Source organism: Myotis yumanensis, unplaced genomic scaffold, assembly GCF_028538775.1.
Source record: "Myotis yumanensis isolate MYYU_CA2020_CCGP unplaced genomic scaffold, mMyoYum1.0.hap1 SCAF_2, whole genome shotgun sequence".
In the NCBI taxonomy this organism is placed as follows: Eukaryota; Metazoa; Chordata; class Mammalia; order Chiroptera; family Vespertilionidae; genus Myotis; species Myotis yumanensis.
The window spans coordinates 43,505,069-43,522,107 of NW_027223753.1; the positions used below are offsets into that span (position 1 = coordinate 43,505,069).

A 17,039-nucleotide genomic window follows, 5' to 3' on the forward strand; every position below is an offset into this window, starting at 1 on the left:
AACTGTGCCACTGCAGATTTTCCCATAAAGTGTTTCCTTCTGGCCCCATTTTCATATCTAAAAGCTCCTACTGGTTTCAGCAAGGGATAACGGCAGCATTTAACAGAAAATCTTCTCTCTCTCTCTCTCTCTCTCTCTCTCTCTCCTTTTTTTTTTTTTTTTTTTTTTTTTTACCAAAACCTTAAAAGTACATAATGAGAAACAACAACTTGTAAAATCATATGAAAATTAATTTGCTTTAAAAAGATGTGAAAAGTCTTCTTTTGTGCTTCATAGAATGCTGAACGGGATGAAATTTTTGCCCATCTTCTTTAGTGAGCAGTCACCAAAAATATTCCAGTAGGGAATGAAAACTAGAATGCAATTTTTTTCACTTACATTCTAATTGAATCTCAAAGCTGCAAAGAAGATAGTGTGCCAACCTGATTTTGCAAGGTGGTATAAACCATGGGCTATCCCAGTGTGCTTCCTAGGATCAGGGCATCTTCTAACTCAGCGGTTCTCAACCTGTGCGTCGCAACCCCTTTGGGGGTCGAAGGACCCTTTCACAGGGATCGCCTAAGACCATTGGAAAACACATATATAATTACATATTGTTTTTGTGATTAATCACTATCCTTTGATTATGTTCAGTTTGTAACAATGAAAATATATCCTGCATATCAGATATTTACATTATGATTAATAACAGTAGCAAAATTACAGTTATGAAGTAGCCACGAAAATAATTTTATGCTTGGGGGTCACCACAATATGAAGAACTCTCTTAAAGGGTCGAGGCATTAGAAAGGTTGAGAACCACTGTTCTGTTTATACTAATAAGAAACTTGCATTTTCTTATATATCTTCTTGAAATTCCTTTCATTTTTATTTCTGAAGTGTAAGATTCAGGTCAAGATCAATGTATGGTTAATTGCTTATTAGATAATAAGAATTTTGGGAAGGAGAAATACCTGTTCAGATGTTGTAAATTTTCATTCAATAACTCTAACTATGTTTGACAAAAACACTAGTCAGGTATTGAAGAGGTAAATATCTCTATTTTTTTCTTTCTTAAAATTATACTAAGATTATGTTTATTAAGAACTTGAATTAGGAAACACTCTAATTTTTCTCTCCCTTAGAGTATTATCAATCTCTAAAAGAGATATTTAATTACTGAAATTATAGCATCTTGTGAAAAATGGTTACTTTCTAATTTTATAATGTAGTTAATGCTATTGCAATGAGTTCATGGCCCTTCTCAGAGTATTCATTGTTCTTGCTTGGTGTGGCTGGTCGAACACCTCTCAGGTGGTGAGGAGTGTGTGTTTAGATGGTGTGTAGTGGAGAGATCTTGACTGGTACAGAGTAACTTTATAGCAGCCACTATAATGCTTATCAGTGAAATCCTACCTCATTTAATTATTACTTAATTCTCTGATTATATTTTTTTGTGTCTGAGAGAAGATGATCACCTTCATCCTGTTGAAGTGTGGATGGACAGATATCGCTGTTTCAGTTTCTCAATTCAGCACACCTACGAAGGCATTCTGAAGTAGAACGCCTTTTTAAGGAGTAGTGCATCAATCTACCTACCAAAACGTATGTAGTGAGATGCTGACTGGGCTTGTGATGAGATAAGAGGCTTCTCAATTCAGTTAAGTTCATCTTTGAGTACTGCATGCCACTCAGGTTCAGTCAGGTTTTTAAAAAATTTCTTTTGGAAATTATTCATAGAAACTCAGCCCTATACCCAGATAGTGAATATTATCATTGGAAGGAAGGTGTGCACTCATCTATCAGACCAAAAAAATCGCACCTCTCTGTCAGACCAAAAAATTCCCACCTTGTTGATCTCCTCTCATATGTATGTGATATGTGGTATGTGGTATATGCTATATGATATGATCTGTGTGTATGTATGTATTACTACCAGCTATTTACAACAAACCTGGATCATCCTGTTTCAGCCCCCTCCCAAGAATAGAAGTTTCTTTGAAACCAAGCATAATGGAATGGAATGTTAAAAGACTGAATGATACATTTTAAGTCAAACAGAAATATGGATTATCTGCTGTTTGGATTTGTCCATACTGGAGTTACTACCTCCTATATGGCTGCATCCCCCTGTTTGCATGGGGAACTGAGATTGGATTTAAAATGGAAATTATTCACATCAGTCAAGTAAAAAAGAATGAAGATTCCCCCCCAATTTAACTATTCATATATTTTCTTGGGGAAAATGGGACTGCATTAATAAAATAATTCAAACTAGAGAATCACATGTATTTCTTTTAAACCATTTCAGGCCTGTTGCTGAAAGGTTTTAGGATATTGTGAAAAATCATTTTGTTTTAATAAACATTGCTGGTTTGATTTCTTATTTCTTTTTCATTTATTTTTCAATATAAGAATATATGTAAGTTATAATGCATAATAATGAAATGCAGACCTGGGGACCTGTCTCCCCACCTGAGAAAGAGAGCATCACCAGTATTTTGCATTTACTTCTATGTTCCCTGGAAATATTACCCATTATCCTCAGTATTGTGTTCATCATTACCCTCATATAAAAGAAGTGTTTTCATGACATATATGTGTACTAAATATATTGTTCAGTTTTGCTTAAGTTTTATAAAACTTTTATATACATACACACATACATACATATCTGCTTCTTAAAATTGATTTTCACTCAATGTTTCTAATATTGCTGCATGTACTGTAATTTATTCTTCTTGTATAATATATCAGCGTTTGATGTTTCTAGTTTCTTGCTACCAGCAAGTCTTATGAATAGTAACATGTCATCTGGAGCATGTGTGTAAGAATTTCTTTAGGGCATGTACTAACAGTGGAATTGTTGATTCACAGAGTGTGTAAATGTTACATTTTTTTGTTTTTAAGTTATTTTTTATTGATTTTTAGAGAGGAAGGCAGAGGGAGAGAGATAGAAACATCAATGAGAGAGAAACATTGAACAGCTGCCTCCTACATGCCCTCTACTGGGGATGGAGCCTGTGCGCTGGCCAGAAATCGAACCTGTGACCTCTTGGTACGTGGATTGTTGCTCAACCACTTAGCCACACCAGCCAGGCAAATGTTACATTTTAAAAAACAATAATATTATTTTATTTTTAAAATAGTTGTACTTATTTTCACTCTCACTAGCAGTAGCAGTGTACAAAAGATTCATGTTGATATATGTCTTTTCTAATATTTACTATTGCCAAATTTTTACTTTTTGCCAACCTGGTGGCTATAAAGTGATATTTCATTGTGGTCTTAATTTGCATTATTCATTTGATTAATAATGAGATTAAACATCTTTTCTATATCTTTCCTTTTCTGTGAAATAAATACTGATTTTTATGTTTTCTATTTTGTTGCTTGTCTTTTTCTTGTTGGTTTGTTAGGAATTCTTTATGTCTCTTGAATTCTCCTTTGCATTATATGTTTTCAAATATCTTTTCATAGGTTGTGGCTAGTCTTTTAATTGCTTTAAGATATCTTTGATGAACAAAAATTAATTTTAATATAGTAAAATTTATCAATCCCTTTTCTTTACGGTTAGTGCTTTTGTCTTATTTAAAATATCCTTCTTTGCTCTGTTAGGAATACATGGTATTTTTTACACATCTTTAAATGCTCATCTCCCATTTAAGTTTGTATTCCAGTTGGAATTTATTTTTGTGTATGGTATGAAGGAGAGGTTCAATTTTATTTTTTCTTTGTGAATGATAGTTTCCACTCCATCATTTATTGAATAGTTTCTCTAGTCCTCCAAATAATCTTCCAGGCTACCTCTTTTGTTTATTAAGTTTTCATATTTGTGTGTATCTGCTTCTGGATTCTCTGCTGTGTTCCAATAATCAGTTTATCTACCCCATACCAACACTATGTTGTGTCACTTACTAAGCACTTATAGTTACTTAGGATATCTGATAAGGCAAATCCTTCCTACCTTTATTGAGGAGTGTTTTAGTTATTCTTATCTCTTTACTATTCCATATACAGTATATGTTATTTATATTTAATATTTTATTCTACATACAGAATTCACTCTAATTTCAAAGCTTTTTTCTCTTTTTTAAATATTTTATATTCATCAAGGTAGGCTACAGAGCTATGGTTTCAAATAAGCTTTTAGTATTGAATTTCTTTTTTTTTCTTTTTCCCATTGACACACTTCACTCATTTCTCACTGCCCCTTCACCCCCGCCTCTGGCAACCACCAATTTCTATATCCATGACCCCCTTTTTAAAAAATTCCACATACAAGAGAAATCATACGGTATTTGTCTTTCTCTGTCTGACTTATTTCATATTCCATAATACCCTCAAGGTCCATCCATGTTGTCACAAATGGCAGGAATTCATTCTTTTTATGCCCAAATACTCATGTGTGTGTGTATGCCACAATTTCTTTATCCATTTATCCATTGATAGAAATCAAGTTATTGGTTGATTCCATATCTTGGCTATTATAAATAATGATGCAATAGACATGGGGGTGAATATGCTAGTATCTTTTCCAGCAAGTATTTTTGTTTTCTTCAGATAAATACCCAGAAGTCGAATTGCTGGATCACATTGTAGTTCTATTTTTAATTTTTTCCATAGCGGCTATACCAATTTACATTTCCACCAACAGTGCATAAAGGTTCCCTTTTCTTCACATCCTTGCCAACACTAGTTATTTCTTGTCTTTTTGATAATAGTCATTCTGACAGGTGTGAGGTGATAGAATCATTTTTTCAAGTTTCATAAAAAGTGGATTTTGTTTAGAAATGTATTGAATCTACAGATGAATTATTTTTTTACTATCAGATCTTAGTACATCTATGAACATGGTATGTCTATTTATTTAAATGTTATCTTTCAATTGATTGAATTACTTTTTACTCAAGTCTTGAGAATTTTTTTTGTGAAGCTGCTTTTGAAAATTGTGTTTTTAAAAGAATATTTTCTACCAGTGTGTTTCTAATATAGAAATACAGTTAATTTTTGTACAGTAATTTCACATCCTGTTATATTTACATGTTTTCAGCCAGTAATTTGTAAATTAATTTGTGTTTACTGTGTAGATTATCATATCATGTACAAACAATAGCACTTTCATTTCTGCTATTCCAGTATTATGCTTTTTATCCTTCGTACACTTCTTACGGCATTGGCTAGTACTGCCAATTAATTCAGTGTTGAATTAACCTGTGAGTATGGGCATCCTTGACTTTCATCCCTTGGTTTCCTATTTATTTTTTATTCACAAATGAGACTGAGTTAATGCCTTAATATTTAAATACTACATTTGCTGATCATATTTTAATCAGAGAAAGGTCAAGAACTTACCTCATTTTTGTTAATTTTTCCTCAAATTTTGTTACTAGGTTTGCTCTATGTTACAATAGTTGAATCCTCAAATTCTCCTGGCAAATTACTTCATGTGCAGGGAGATAGTATAAATTATTTGGTGAGTTGTGTTTTAAAGAATGCAGTTATCTAACATTTCAAAATAAGAGGCTTATTTGTATGTACTAATCATTTTAGATATTTCAGTAAAGAAAATGACCATATTTTGTATGGCTGTGAGATTCTTTGATACTGTAGTGTGCGGTCAGCCTCTTAAGTTTTGATTTGAATTATAGAATCCTTAAGTATCATTTTTTTACAATTTAAAATTCATGGTTTGGATTGGTTTACTTTTTCCCCTTTTCCTTATGCAATTTTTGTTAAGACTTGAACAGATTACTCCTAATCTTGTGAGCAGACTGCAGGAAGACAACTATTAAAAGTAGAAAGCTATTAAGCAGTCAGGGGTTTATTATGCTTTAGTGTTTTGTTTAAGTCTGTTCTTAATTGGTTGATTAATGTACGTGAAGTCCTTTTCCTCCCTCCATCTCTACAGATGGCAAATGGTAGGTCCCAACTGTCATTGTTCGCAAAAAAGGTTATGGTTCAAAGTCAAAGATTCAGAGATACCATAATAATCAATCATAGGAACTTGTCTCAGAGTGCCCAGCCAGGCAAAAGTTAGGCACAGTAGTAATATTTACTCAGAATCCCTTAGGAACATTTTTTTTGGTGTGTTCTTGATTTTATTTAGAAAATATTATTTAGTTAATGGAAATGTCCCTCTGAATTTAATGTCAGGCATTTATGTAAATATAAAAAAGAATGGTTAATAAGTTTTCTGTTAATCAGTTATCAAATGTTGTTAGAATTTTAGTACAGTTTAAAAATGAGCATAATAGAGAAAGTAACATAATATATTGAGATTAACAGAACACTTTCAAAGGAATACCTTTTTACCATTTTCATGTGAAGATGATTTATAATGGTTAACTTCCGTTTTTTAGGAGGAAGAATAGAATTATGTTCTGGTATTGATCCATAAAGAGGATTTGTATTTTATTCATACTATAAAAAGTACCTTTAATGGATACATTGTGGTAATTGAATCTATACTGTGTATCACTATCAAAGTATCTTTTTAATTATTTTATGTTATATAATTCAGTAACTAAATTTAAGCCACGGGGAAGGAGATGACTGTATTATATCTTTAAGTGTAATGTATCGCCTTTAATATTCTTAAAGTAGAGGACATTTTTATTTAAATGCAAGAAAGAGAGAGAGAGAGAGAGAGAGAGAGAGACATTCCATTACATTCAGCACTGTATGAAACTAAGTCAAAGGAGTTTTGTTAATTAAATTCAATTGCCATCCATTAGACCAGTGGAATGAGATGATTCTGCCAGGACGCTGACACAGCACAGGTATGCAATTTGGCTAAATGGCCATTTCTAAACCATAGCACACATTTCTCTACTTGTTCACTTTTTTTAAGTGATAGTTTTTACTCTTAAAAAGTCAAAGAGGAACCAGTGCTTGCTGAAGGGTAAAGGTATCATTTTTATCCAGTCTACTGAAAAGCGATTAGTTTGTTGGCTTGGAAATGTGTGGTTCACATGGAGACTATTTGAGAGAAAATGATTTTTTTTTTTAAAAAAGTATGCAATATCTGTAGCAAGCATATTCACAAAATATATACATATGTGTGCCAGTGTAGACAAATGTATATGTTTTAAAATTTAGTCATCTTTAACCTAAAACAATTTTAGTAATAATTATTTCTTGAATTTTAAAAAAAGCATCCTCGAAGATATAACTACAGTTTGGACATATACTATTTGGGGGAAGTTATAATAATTATAGGAATTATAAAAATGAAATTTAGGTGGTGGGTAAGTTTATCTACATTTTGGCATAAATCACTACTTTTAGAGGCTTTATATGTCAGGCTGATAGGTTTCCTACCATGGTGAAATGACAAGAATACCACTCAGGCATTGGCTGACACATAATTTTGACAGCCAGCAAGATTGCAGTGTTGCTGAGTGCACAGATTTCCACTTCCTGCCAAGATTAAAATTGGCAAAAACCAAAGAGGATATTAGGGATTGTCACTTTAAGAAGAAATAACATGTTAATGTTCTGCATTTGCTTAAGAAATATAAGGGTGATCTCTTGAACTGCAGTCTGCTGAAACGTACAAGTTTGCAATCAATAGATGTTGGTTAGTGTGAGCATCAAAAATTAAATAAAATAAGTCATTGTGATAATGAGGCTCATTCTAGTTTCACTTACTAGGACATTATTATTTTTCTTCTGTATAAAAAGACTTCTTTACAAAAGCAATAAAATAGGTTTCCCAACAGCCCCTGAAGAACAAAGGCCTACTTTAAGTTTGTGAATCTGAAGACAGAAGCCCTTACTTCCTGAATTTTCTTATTTTTTCCTGTGTGAGCAGATGGTTTTTCTTTTTATAAGTTGCCAGGTCTTTCCTAGTATAGCAACTGTCACTTACTAAGAACCTACTATGTGCTGGATTCTGAACCAAGCACTCAAATCTTCAATGTTTTTTTTTTCCTTAGGAGTTTTCATTTAAATCTATGCATAAAAATGAAGAAAAAAAGTTATATCCTATGTTGTGAAAGAGTCAGACTCTAAAATCTGCTTATACTTTGCTGTTTACAGTAAGTACTTTTGAAACAGCTGTAGATGTTCAGATGAAAGTAGCAGTGTGGAGTGGGAAATGTGGGAGCATTCATTTGTGAGGACTCTGCATTTCTCCAGCTTTATAGCCAGCAGAAAAGGAGATTGTTGTGCATTCTATTAAATACTGCCAGTATGATTAATTTAAAGGGTTACATTTTATTGAACCCTGGTGTAGATGTTCTTTGTCAACCCACATTCACAGCTAGTTAGAGTGTGTGTAGCATTTATCAAAACTTTCTGGAGCCCCTCTCACCTCATTAGCATCTGAATCTCTATTCAGCAGTTAATGTCCGTTACTGCTAGAGTGCTCAATTCTTGTTTTCAATAAGCCAGTTGTAAAATGTCAGACTGTCACTTACAATATAAAAAACCAAAAATGATGGTATTTGTAAAAATGTTATCACCTCATAAAAACAAATTGTAAAGACATGAAAGTGATCTTGCTATGCTGGGCTTTCAGAAGGGAGTTGGTACAGCTACTTTAAATACCAGTTGTGTAGATTCCCACACTCTTCTACCAATGGAGAGGTTTACACAAGCATAATTTAAGTTACAATTACACTAATTAACATCTCATTTGCATAAATTGTTGAAGTCAAAACAACAAAGAATTGTCTAAGAAGCTTAATCCTATTTGTCCAAAATAGAAAGATTTTTTTAAAAAAAAAAAAACATGCTCTAAAAATTGGCAGCTTGAGTATGTCTTTAGTATTTGAGCTATGCCATTTTAAAAAAAATGAATACTTTCTCTTTGTTTAAGAATATATTTCTCTACCCCTTTTATAATCTCTCAGTTTTAGTTAGCTTTAAATTTTTTTTAAAAGGCAGTAAACTCTGGTTTCTAAATCAGCATAACAAGAGATTAAATTAAAATCAAGGTATACTATCATTTTTATGTAGTAATGTAGAATACCATGACTCTTGAGATGTATGATGAAGTGTGTGTGTGTGTGTGTGTGTGTGTGTGTATGTATGTCTGTAGGAATTCGTAAATTGTAAAGTGTCCCTATAGTGTTCATTCATGGTCAGTTTTTAAGTGTTGGCTGGTTTCTTCCAGATTGTCTAGGTGTTTTCAATGTCTTGTATTTGCCTTTTTGTTGTCCTAGATTAAGGTTATGATAAAGGTATTCTACATGTGTAATAGCTCACATTTCTAGTCAGAAAACTTTTTTTAATGGCCACCCAAATGCAGTTAGCTTCATAGGGAGTGATTTAGTATAGTAAACTATCTTCTTCTTTAAAACCCATTTAAAATTAGGGACATGTTTGCACACAGTGGATTACTAAAGTTTTCATACTAACTCACAAAATTCTGCTGTGGGCCTAACATTCATTCATTTCATATGCAATTATTGCTACCATTGAGCTTGTATTAATTACATTGTGCATATATGGAGATGAAATGTCACTGGCAGAGTTTACAATTTTTTTATTGTTAATTTTTATAGTAATTTGGGTTGAGGAATTAAAATTAGCCTGCTTAGTTAGTATTTTCAATGTTTTATTAGCCCTAAAAATGTGACATGATTAGGAATAAGATTAGAATGAAAGTTTCTAATTATAATATGTCTCAATATCTTGAAAGCATTTTGTCTATAATACATAGTTTATCTTAATTTAGTTGTTATAGTCTTATTTTAAAATCTCATAATGTAAAGTTTATAAATTACTGTCTTAGAGATAATTAGTTTATAAATATGTATTGAGTATTGACTGCATGTGAGTCATCATGCTAGGTTTGGTGGAGGATATAATCATATATATATACACACATACACATACATACATACACAATGTAGTAGTACTTGCTTGTATGAAACACACATCCTTCTTGGGGACATCTAAATACAGACCAAATAAGAACATGTCTTGTAGAAATTTAGAAGAGAATTTATGAAGAATAAGGATGATCAAAAAACCTTTGGACAAAACTAAATTCGAGTTGTGGATTGAAGGCTTGTTGTTTGGAAATTAGATGGTGAGGAGGGGCGATGATCCAGATTGGTAGAGAGACTGGAGAGCAAGGGAAAGGCATGAGTGAAAGTGCAAGATTTATTGCAGGTCAAGTAAGTCGACAAGCTTGGTGAGTATGGCGGGTTCCCGTAGGGGAGGGCATTGAGTGCCTGGTTAAATTTAGGCAATGGAGAGTCATGTGGGGCTTTGGAGTATGGATATGACCTGTTTTAGGAAGTGCTTTGGCAAGATTGATCACCAGGCTCATATGCAGGGAGCCTGAAACAGGACGGAGTGGAGTTAGGGAGAGCGAGCAGTGGCTTTTGTAGTTCTCTCAGCACAAAAGTGTCAATCATAGTAGGTTTTGTTTTCTGTGCCCTGGGTAATATAGTGAATTAAATATATAAAATGGCAAGCATGTTTTAGAAAAAAATAAATGATTTCTGATTCTGAGGTGGTACTTAAAACTTAAAAAGATATATATTTTATATAATAAAACATCTTTTAAAATTTTAATAGTGATTCTATATATATTTAGAAAGATAAGTATGAAAAAAGAACATTATTCCCTTTATCCTTTCAAAGGAAAATGATTTCCAGATTATTTTCCCCTCTATTTTTTTTAAAAAAGCAGATTTTTTTAGAGAACACGTTTCAGTTTCTTTTGTGCTTGGCCAAATTGTTCCATTGTCAATATTTGATCTTTATTGGAAGTTGAGGGCATGTTCCAGTTACTCAGGAGAATGTTCTGGACTTTTCTTCTTATCTTTTGAAGGCTTATCTTTGATAAGGTTGGACATGGTGTGTTCATGGTGACTGTTATCATTCTTCTTGTCAGTTTTCTATATTTACCTTGTTTATAGTAAGTAATCTGAGAGTGCCTTCAAGAGCCTAGAAAAGATTTGGCCTCAGATACTACATTTTAGGTATTTTAATATAATCAGGAGGAAATTGGGCATCGTGTTCAGACAGGACAGAATGTATTGGTGTAGGTAGAAGTACACATTTTAAACATTCAACAAATATGTGTTGATCATTTACTAGAAATAAGTAACATGGTGTCTGTTCATAGAAGAATAATAGAGAAAATTGAGACATTCTTCTTCCCTTCCAGATGCTCAAAGATTGTTAGGAGAAGAGGCACAGCATGCTAAGTGCTAGGTTATAGGTAGAATACAAGGGACTCATGTGGCCCAACAAAGGACAGTATTCATTCCGAGTCAGGGAGACTGAGGAAGATGTCTGAAGGAGATGATATCGCAGCAGGGCCTTGAAGTTTGGCAAGCAAAATGAAGGGACAGCACAGCAGTGGGAATGGGTGGTATGTGTTCTCAACAGCACGAGGTTGAGATGGAGCACAGGGTGTGCTAGTGTATGTGATGTCTGCTGCCCATGTGCATTCAGCAAGCACCCATCCCTTACCTTGTGCCAGTCATTGAGCAAGGCTACCCAAAGGAAATTGCCAACTTATTCCTGGGCAAAGTTGAAAAGATTTGTCCAATTGCCCTTGCCCCAAAGAGGGAGAAGGTCTGTATCTGGTCCCTTTGACATATTTTCCCTTGGCATAATTAGAGTTTATTTTGAATATACATTCAAAATTTCACATTCCTGTCTGGGCAGTGTGGCGGGTGGTTGAGCACTGATTTATGAACCAGGAGGTCACAGTTTGATGCCCAATCAGGGCACATGCCCAAGTTGCAGGCTCGATTCCCAGTAGGGGGTGTGCAGGAGGCAGCCAATCAATAATTCTCTCTCATATCAATGTTTCTCTCTGTCTCTCCCCCTCCCTTCTACTCTCTCTAAAAATAAATGGAAAAATAATCTCTGGGGGTGGGGGGTTGGGGTTGTGGGGTGAAGATTAACAACAAAAGAAATGGTAAGCACCATAGTCCTCCTGCTCTTTCCAGTTCTTCACTTGCATCCAGATTCTTCCCTCCAAGGATGATCTGAGGAGCAGCTGCCATATTTTCTGTTTTCTTCTTGGTTTAAGGAAACCCCTTTTTTCACCTCTAAGAGTTTGAGTCTGATGCTGATTTTTGTCTTATGCTGGGGCTGCCCAGTTACAACAGAGTTCAATGGTACAAATGCAAGGACCAAATCAGAGATCCCAAAATAATGCTGGAGAAGGAGCATTCTCTAGGTACCAGTAAAATCGTGTTACAGGTTTAAGGAAGCCCTTGTATACAGTCAAAGTGAGACTCCGTGTTAATTAAAACAACTTCACAGTACATCTCTGCCACTGCTAGTGCTGTTATTAATTATTGCAAAGGCAAGGATTTTTAGCAACTGCAAAAATGCAGAAAACATGGATATCAGAAAGTTTAGATGACCTTAATGAAGAAACAGAGCTGGCTTTGAAACTTTGCCTGGCAGGAATGAGGTTTTGTGAATTTGATAAACACTGTCGGTTGTGAAGGCGTCTTCTGATAGGCGAAAAGTGGCTTCTCGATGCAGTGCTGCCTGGCATGCATCTTCTCGATGGTCTGTTATCTTGTGGGAATGACATTCGTTAAGTTGGTATCTGCGTGCATCCCACCCAAATAAAGAATGTTTCATCAGCAGAGTGAATTGCCATAGAGTCATCAGACTCTAGAAATAAATTATCAACCACGACTGCAGTGGGTGAGGCTGTTTGTTTATCACATCACTTGAGAACAGAGTAAAGTGAGTTTCCTATTTTCCTGAGTCTTGAATTCTCATTTTCGACATCTGTTCGGAAGCTTTCTAAGCCATGGAGTATTCTCAATGAGCATTTTGTTAAATGGATGAAGGAAGACTTAGTTTTCCATTGTTAGGTGAAGCCTAATTAAAAATTAAATAATGACTTTGTGTTGGCTTGTAAATTCCTTATTTCCTGCATGTATGAGTGTATTTTGTTAGAACATTCCATTTTAAAAGGTGATTTTTTTCCAATGACAAGAAATACTTTGAACTACTATTTGCTTTCGGAATTACAGTAGAGCATCAAAGGATAGTCTCTTGTGGAGAGTGGGAGGGAGCCGTAAGGGGTTAGACGTACATGGTTTTATGAGCTCTCTTTTCTGTGAATATAGCAGAATTAATTTAATTGTTCAATTTCACCTTCTCCAGCATAATGGCACTCATCAATGGCAGTTAACAGAGGCACCTGTTATATATTTGTGTTATATTAGGAATTCTTTATAAACTTAATAAATGAAAGCTCTTTCTCTTACAGGCCCGATTCTCTAGTGGACTTCTGGTGAAATTATGTGGCTACCTTCCATTAATGTTAATGGAGGTTATGGATATAAATCCCTCCATAGTGATGGAAGAATGACCCCAGAGAAATGAATGTTTGTAATGAATCACTGGGTGGTGATACAGGATTCAGTTGGTCTCCCTAATACCATTTTTTTCCCTCCTGAAAGTTAGAGATATTGTATTTAGGAACTAGTCTCTGTCCACCTGAGTCCTTTGTTGTCAAGTCTATAGTAATGGTAAGAACAGGAAAAAATATGGATTCATGAGTAGGCATAGTTTTTGTGTTATGTAATGATACAGCACGTGTAATTTTGTGTTTTTCTTTCAATATTATTTGGTAGATATAACTTGAATGTTTTAAGAGGTCATCATATTCCATACTAATAACAGTTGCTTAATAATTCATTGTCCTGACAGACTGCAGTTTATCATTTAGGTATTAAAGCTCTCAGATGTATTTATTGAGTACCTACTGTGTATAAGGCTCTGAGCTTAATGCATATGACATAGTCTCTATCTCAAATTGCCTACCCACTTGTGATGAAAGTAGACCCTGGTCTGTAAGACACCTTCCTGTGGGCCACAGACTATGAAACATCCCCTGATTAAAGAAAGGGAGAGAAATTTACAGTTAGTAACATCACTTCTGGGAATCTGATTGGAGAAAATAATTTTATATGTAATGATGTTTTCAATCAGTATTGTTCATTTATTCAGCCAACTATTATCGGCTGCTCATTATGCGCCAGGCATTGTGTTGGGCATTAAGAATTGACCTGTGGACAAGGCAGATAGAGCCCTGTTCTCATGGAGTTTACAGTTTGGGAGTAGGTAAACAAATATAATGATTTCTAAATGTGACAAATCTCCAAAGGAAATGGACAAGGTGATAGAGAATAAATGAGGGGTTCCTGCTTAATATGGAGGGTAAGGCCACACTCACCCTAAGCATCCAAGTAGACAGAAGACCAGGTGCAAAGAACTTGGTGGGAGTTGAAAGTATGAGTTTGTGTGTGTGTGTGTGTGTGTGTGTGTGTGTGTGTGAGAGAGAGAGAGAGAGAGAGAGAGACAGACAGACAGACAGACACACACACACACACACACACCAGGGACAAAGAAAAAGACCATTGTGTTTGGACACTGGTGTGTTGGGATAGCATGGTCTAAAGAGAGAGAACTAAGCTCCTCCAGGAAGGAAGAACAGCTTGCTACAAGGTCACATAGCAAGTGAGTGGTGAAGGCAGCACTAGAATCCAGGTCTGTGTGACTGCAGACCGTGCTGTGTACTGCCTCTTGATGGTGTAAGTACCAGAGAGTATGTGCTAAAGAGTCATAGAGCTAATAATTGCTACAGGCATCCAGACAGGAGGAAAATCATTTTGATTTAGGAGAAGTCTCAGGATTCTTTGAAAAAGTGCATGGAATATGAAAAATATTATAGGTCTTTTCCTTTTGTAATATAAGCAGGAAATTATTCAGGCTAATTTTCAGATAAATTATTATGATAGCTAGTTGAGAGAACTAATGTACATAAACCTTTTTTATTAGGTAAAAATATCCCATGAAATCTTAAATATCAATGAATATAATTTAGTGATTTTTTTTGGTTTTATTTAAGTATCCCCCCACCCCCCCACTGCACCTAGTGACACTTACAAAATCCTGCTTACCTCACTCCCAAAGTCCACAGCGCACATAAACCCTGCAGCCTCTGTTCCTGCGCCAAGGGCTCTTCCTTTGTTACCAGGTCCACGTAATTAATGGTTTTATCATATGAAGTAATTCAGTTACTCAGCAAAACAAATGATATACACTTTTAGAAATAAGTCTAGAAAGTAAACGTGCACCAAAAGTGTTTAGTGAGAGGAAATTTCTGTTTGTCTTTAATTAAGAGAAACTGTATGGAAATGTAAGCTAAGGATGCATTAATCAGAGAAGTTGGCATGGCACCGTGTTCTTCATTTTTATTTGGCATAGATTGCATGGGTGCTCATTAAATAACTTGTATGGCTGAAATAACTTGTGCTATTTTTTGCTAAATTTTTGTATCCAGACTAAGACTCTGGAAAGTTTAAAAATTCAGTCTTTAGGTTTGAAGGTTTATGCCCTTCATTATAACTGAAAATATTGTGGAAATATAGTATATCCATTATAGTGTTTGATTGCTTCATTGTTGGGTAAGAAATGTATAAGAGTATATAATTTTTCAATGAAAAATTAGTAATCCAACAGCAGATTTATATCTGGTGAGTAGATATCTGTGCTTAATGTCCTTGAATTTTAATAGCTTCCCCTCTGCTCATCTCTGGGAACTTGTCAACTTTGATATTGTTTTAAAAATAAACATTTGAAGGAAAAAGTTTGGGAATTTAGAGGGGTGGTAGTTTATTTCCTTCATGTAGGATATACTGAACATCTCAAAGGAACCTGATTTATATAGGTAGCATATTTGGATCAAGGCCAAGGAAAAGGAATTTCCCCCTCCACTTTAAATTTTTGGGTCCATATAGATCAAACCTGATTTCTTTGGCTTAAATCACGTGCTATACACTTGACCATAGATTTGGTTTGACTCTGTAATATTTGTTATTATGTGAGATGACAAGATTGAATTCGCTTAATTGCAGAGTTTCACGTAATGTCTGTATCAACATTCTAATAAAATAATATGAAATTCAATAAGTAATGCCAAGTGGGACAGTGCCTCACTCACATAAGCTTACTAAACTTGATATATTCTTATGGCGCTTCTCCAGCATGTAGAAGAAACACATTTATCTAGGTGATTAGTATTCTTTCTGTGTGCCAGATTTAAGGATTGTTTGAAAATATTGTTAGAATCAAAATCAACGTTTGTTGCTACACAGGGTTGGGCATTCCAGGCAAACTCTGGTCGCTTTTAATGGTGTTATTCTTACGTCCACGTATTCCACCTCTGCTGTGACAGTAACAGTTTTCAGTAACACAGACCTGCCATCAAGGGAGTGATAAGCTTGTAAGTGAAGCCTTTGGGAAGGGAATAAAGTAATTTCTGGTCCCATCTCAAAAGACATTATTGAAAATGTCTTTAAAAGCGATCAAGGTAACATACACTAGGACTCGGACAGTTGGGGTTTTTTGAAGTTAACCACCTCTAAGTAAGTCCATTTCAAACTAGAAATATGGCTCTTACACAAACTACTTTTTAAATGCTTTAGCTGGTTCTGAATTTAAGGAAAACGGAAACATTAGAAATGAAGTCCGAGTCCTAGGACAGAAGATGCTTTTACATTTGTAACTACCCACATTGGATATAAGACTGAACACAGCAATGCTTTGCATTTTATGCTGCCTAATTTAATTGTAACTAGTACCTCATATTATATTTTGTTACTAATATCTATTAGCCGTAGTACCAGGTCCAGTTTTTAAAATCTCAAATAAATTTACAAGAACTGTATTAACAAATGGTACGTTCTTAAATTGACCTCCAGGACATTAGGAAATCAAATTTAAAGCATTGCATTGTCTGTTACTCAATGGAGTGGCCTGAGGACAGCGTGTGACTTGTGTACTGCACATGATGCAATAGCTAAATATTCTAGTGTGAGTGAAGGTTGATTACATGATCACTTTAACTCTGTTTTTCCCGGTGCCTTTTGAACACTTTTGTTTTCCAGATGGTATTCTATGCCATATAGTATTGATCTTTTAAAAAAGAGTTCTCTTCTGGACAAGAAAACATAAGCTCCCTTTGTATTCTGGATGGAAATGAGCAACCCTATGCTTAGAACATAAAAATATATCATGTTATCACAAACTGACCCTCCTCCAAAAAATTA

The 17,039-nt window shown here is 34.6% G+C and overlaps 1 protein-coding gene across 11 annotated transcripts in view; it reads left to right on the forward strand.

Annotated features, from left to right (window-relative positions):
• The window catches only part of NFIA (nuclear factor I A), a 373,969-nt gene that overhangs the window by 27,073 nt on the left and 329,857 nt on the right, over positions 1-17,039 (forward strand). The window contains exon 3 of one of the 11 annotated variants that reach the window (XM_070405245.1): positions 1,953-2,319. The exons of the other annotated variants lie outside the window; for them this stretch is intronic. Coding sequence (XP_070261346.1) covers positions 1,953-1,969 — 17 coding nt within the window. The 3' untranslated portion in view covers positions 1,970-2,319. Of the gene's footprint in view, positions 1-1,952; positions 2,320-17,039 lie in introns of those variants that run through there. 11 annotated transcript variants of the gene reach the window in all.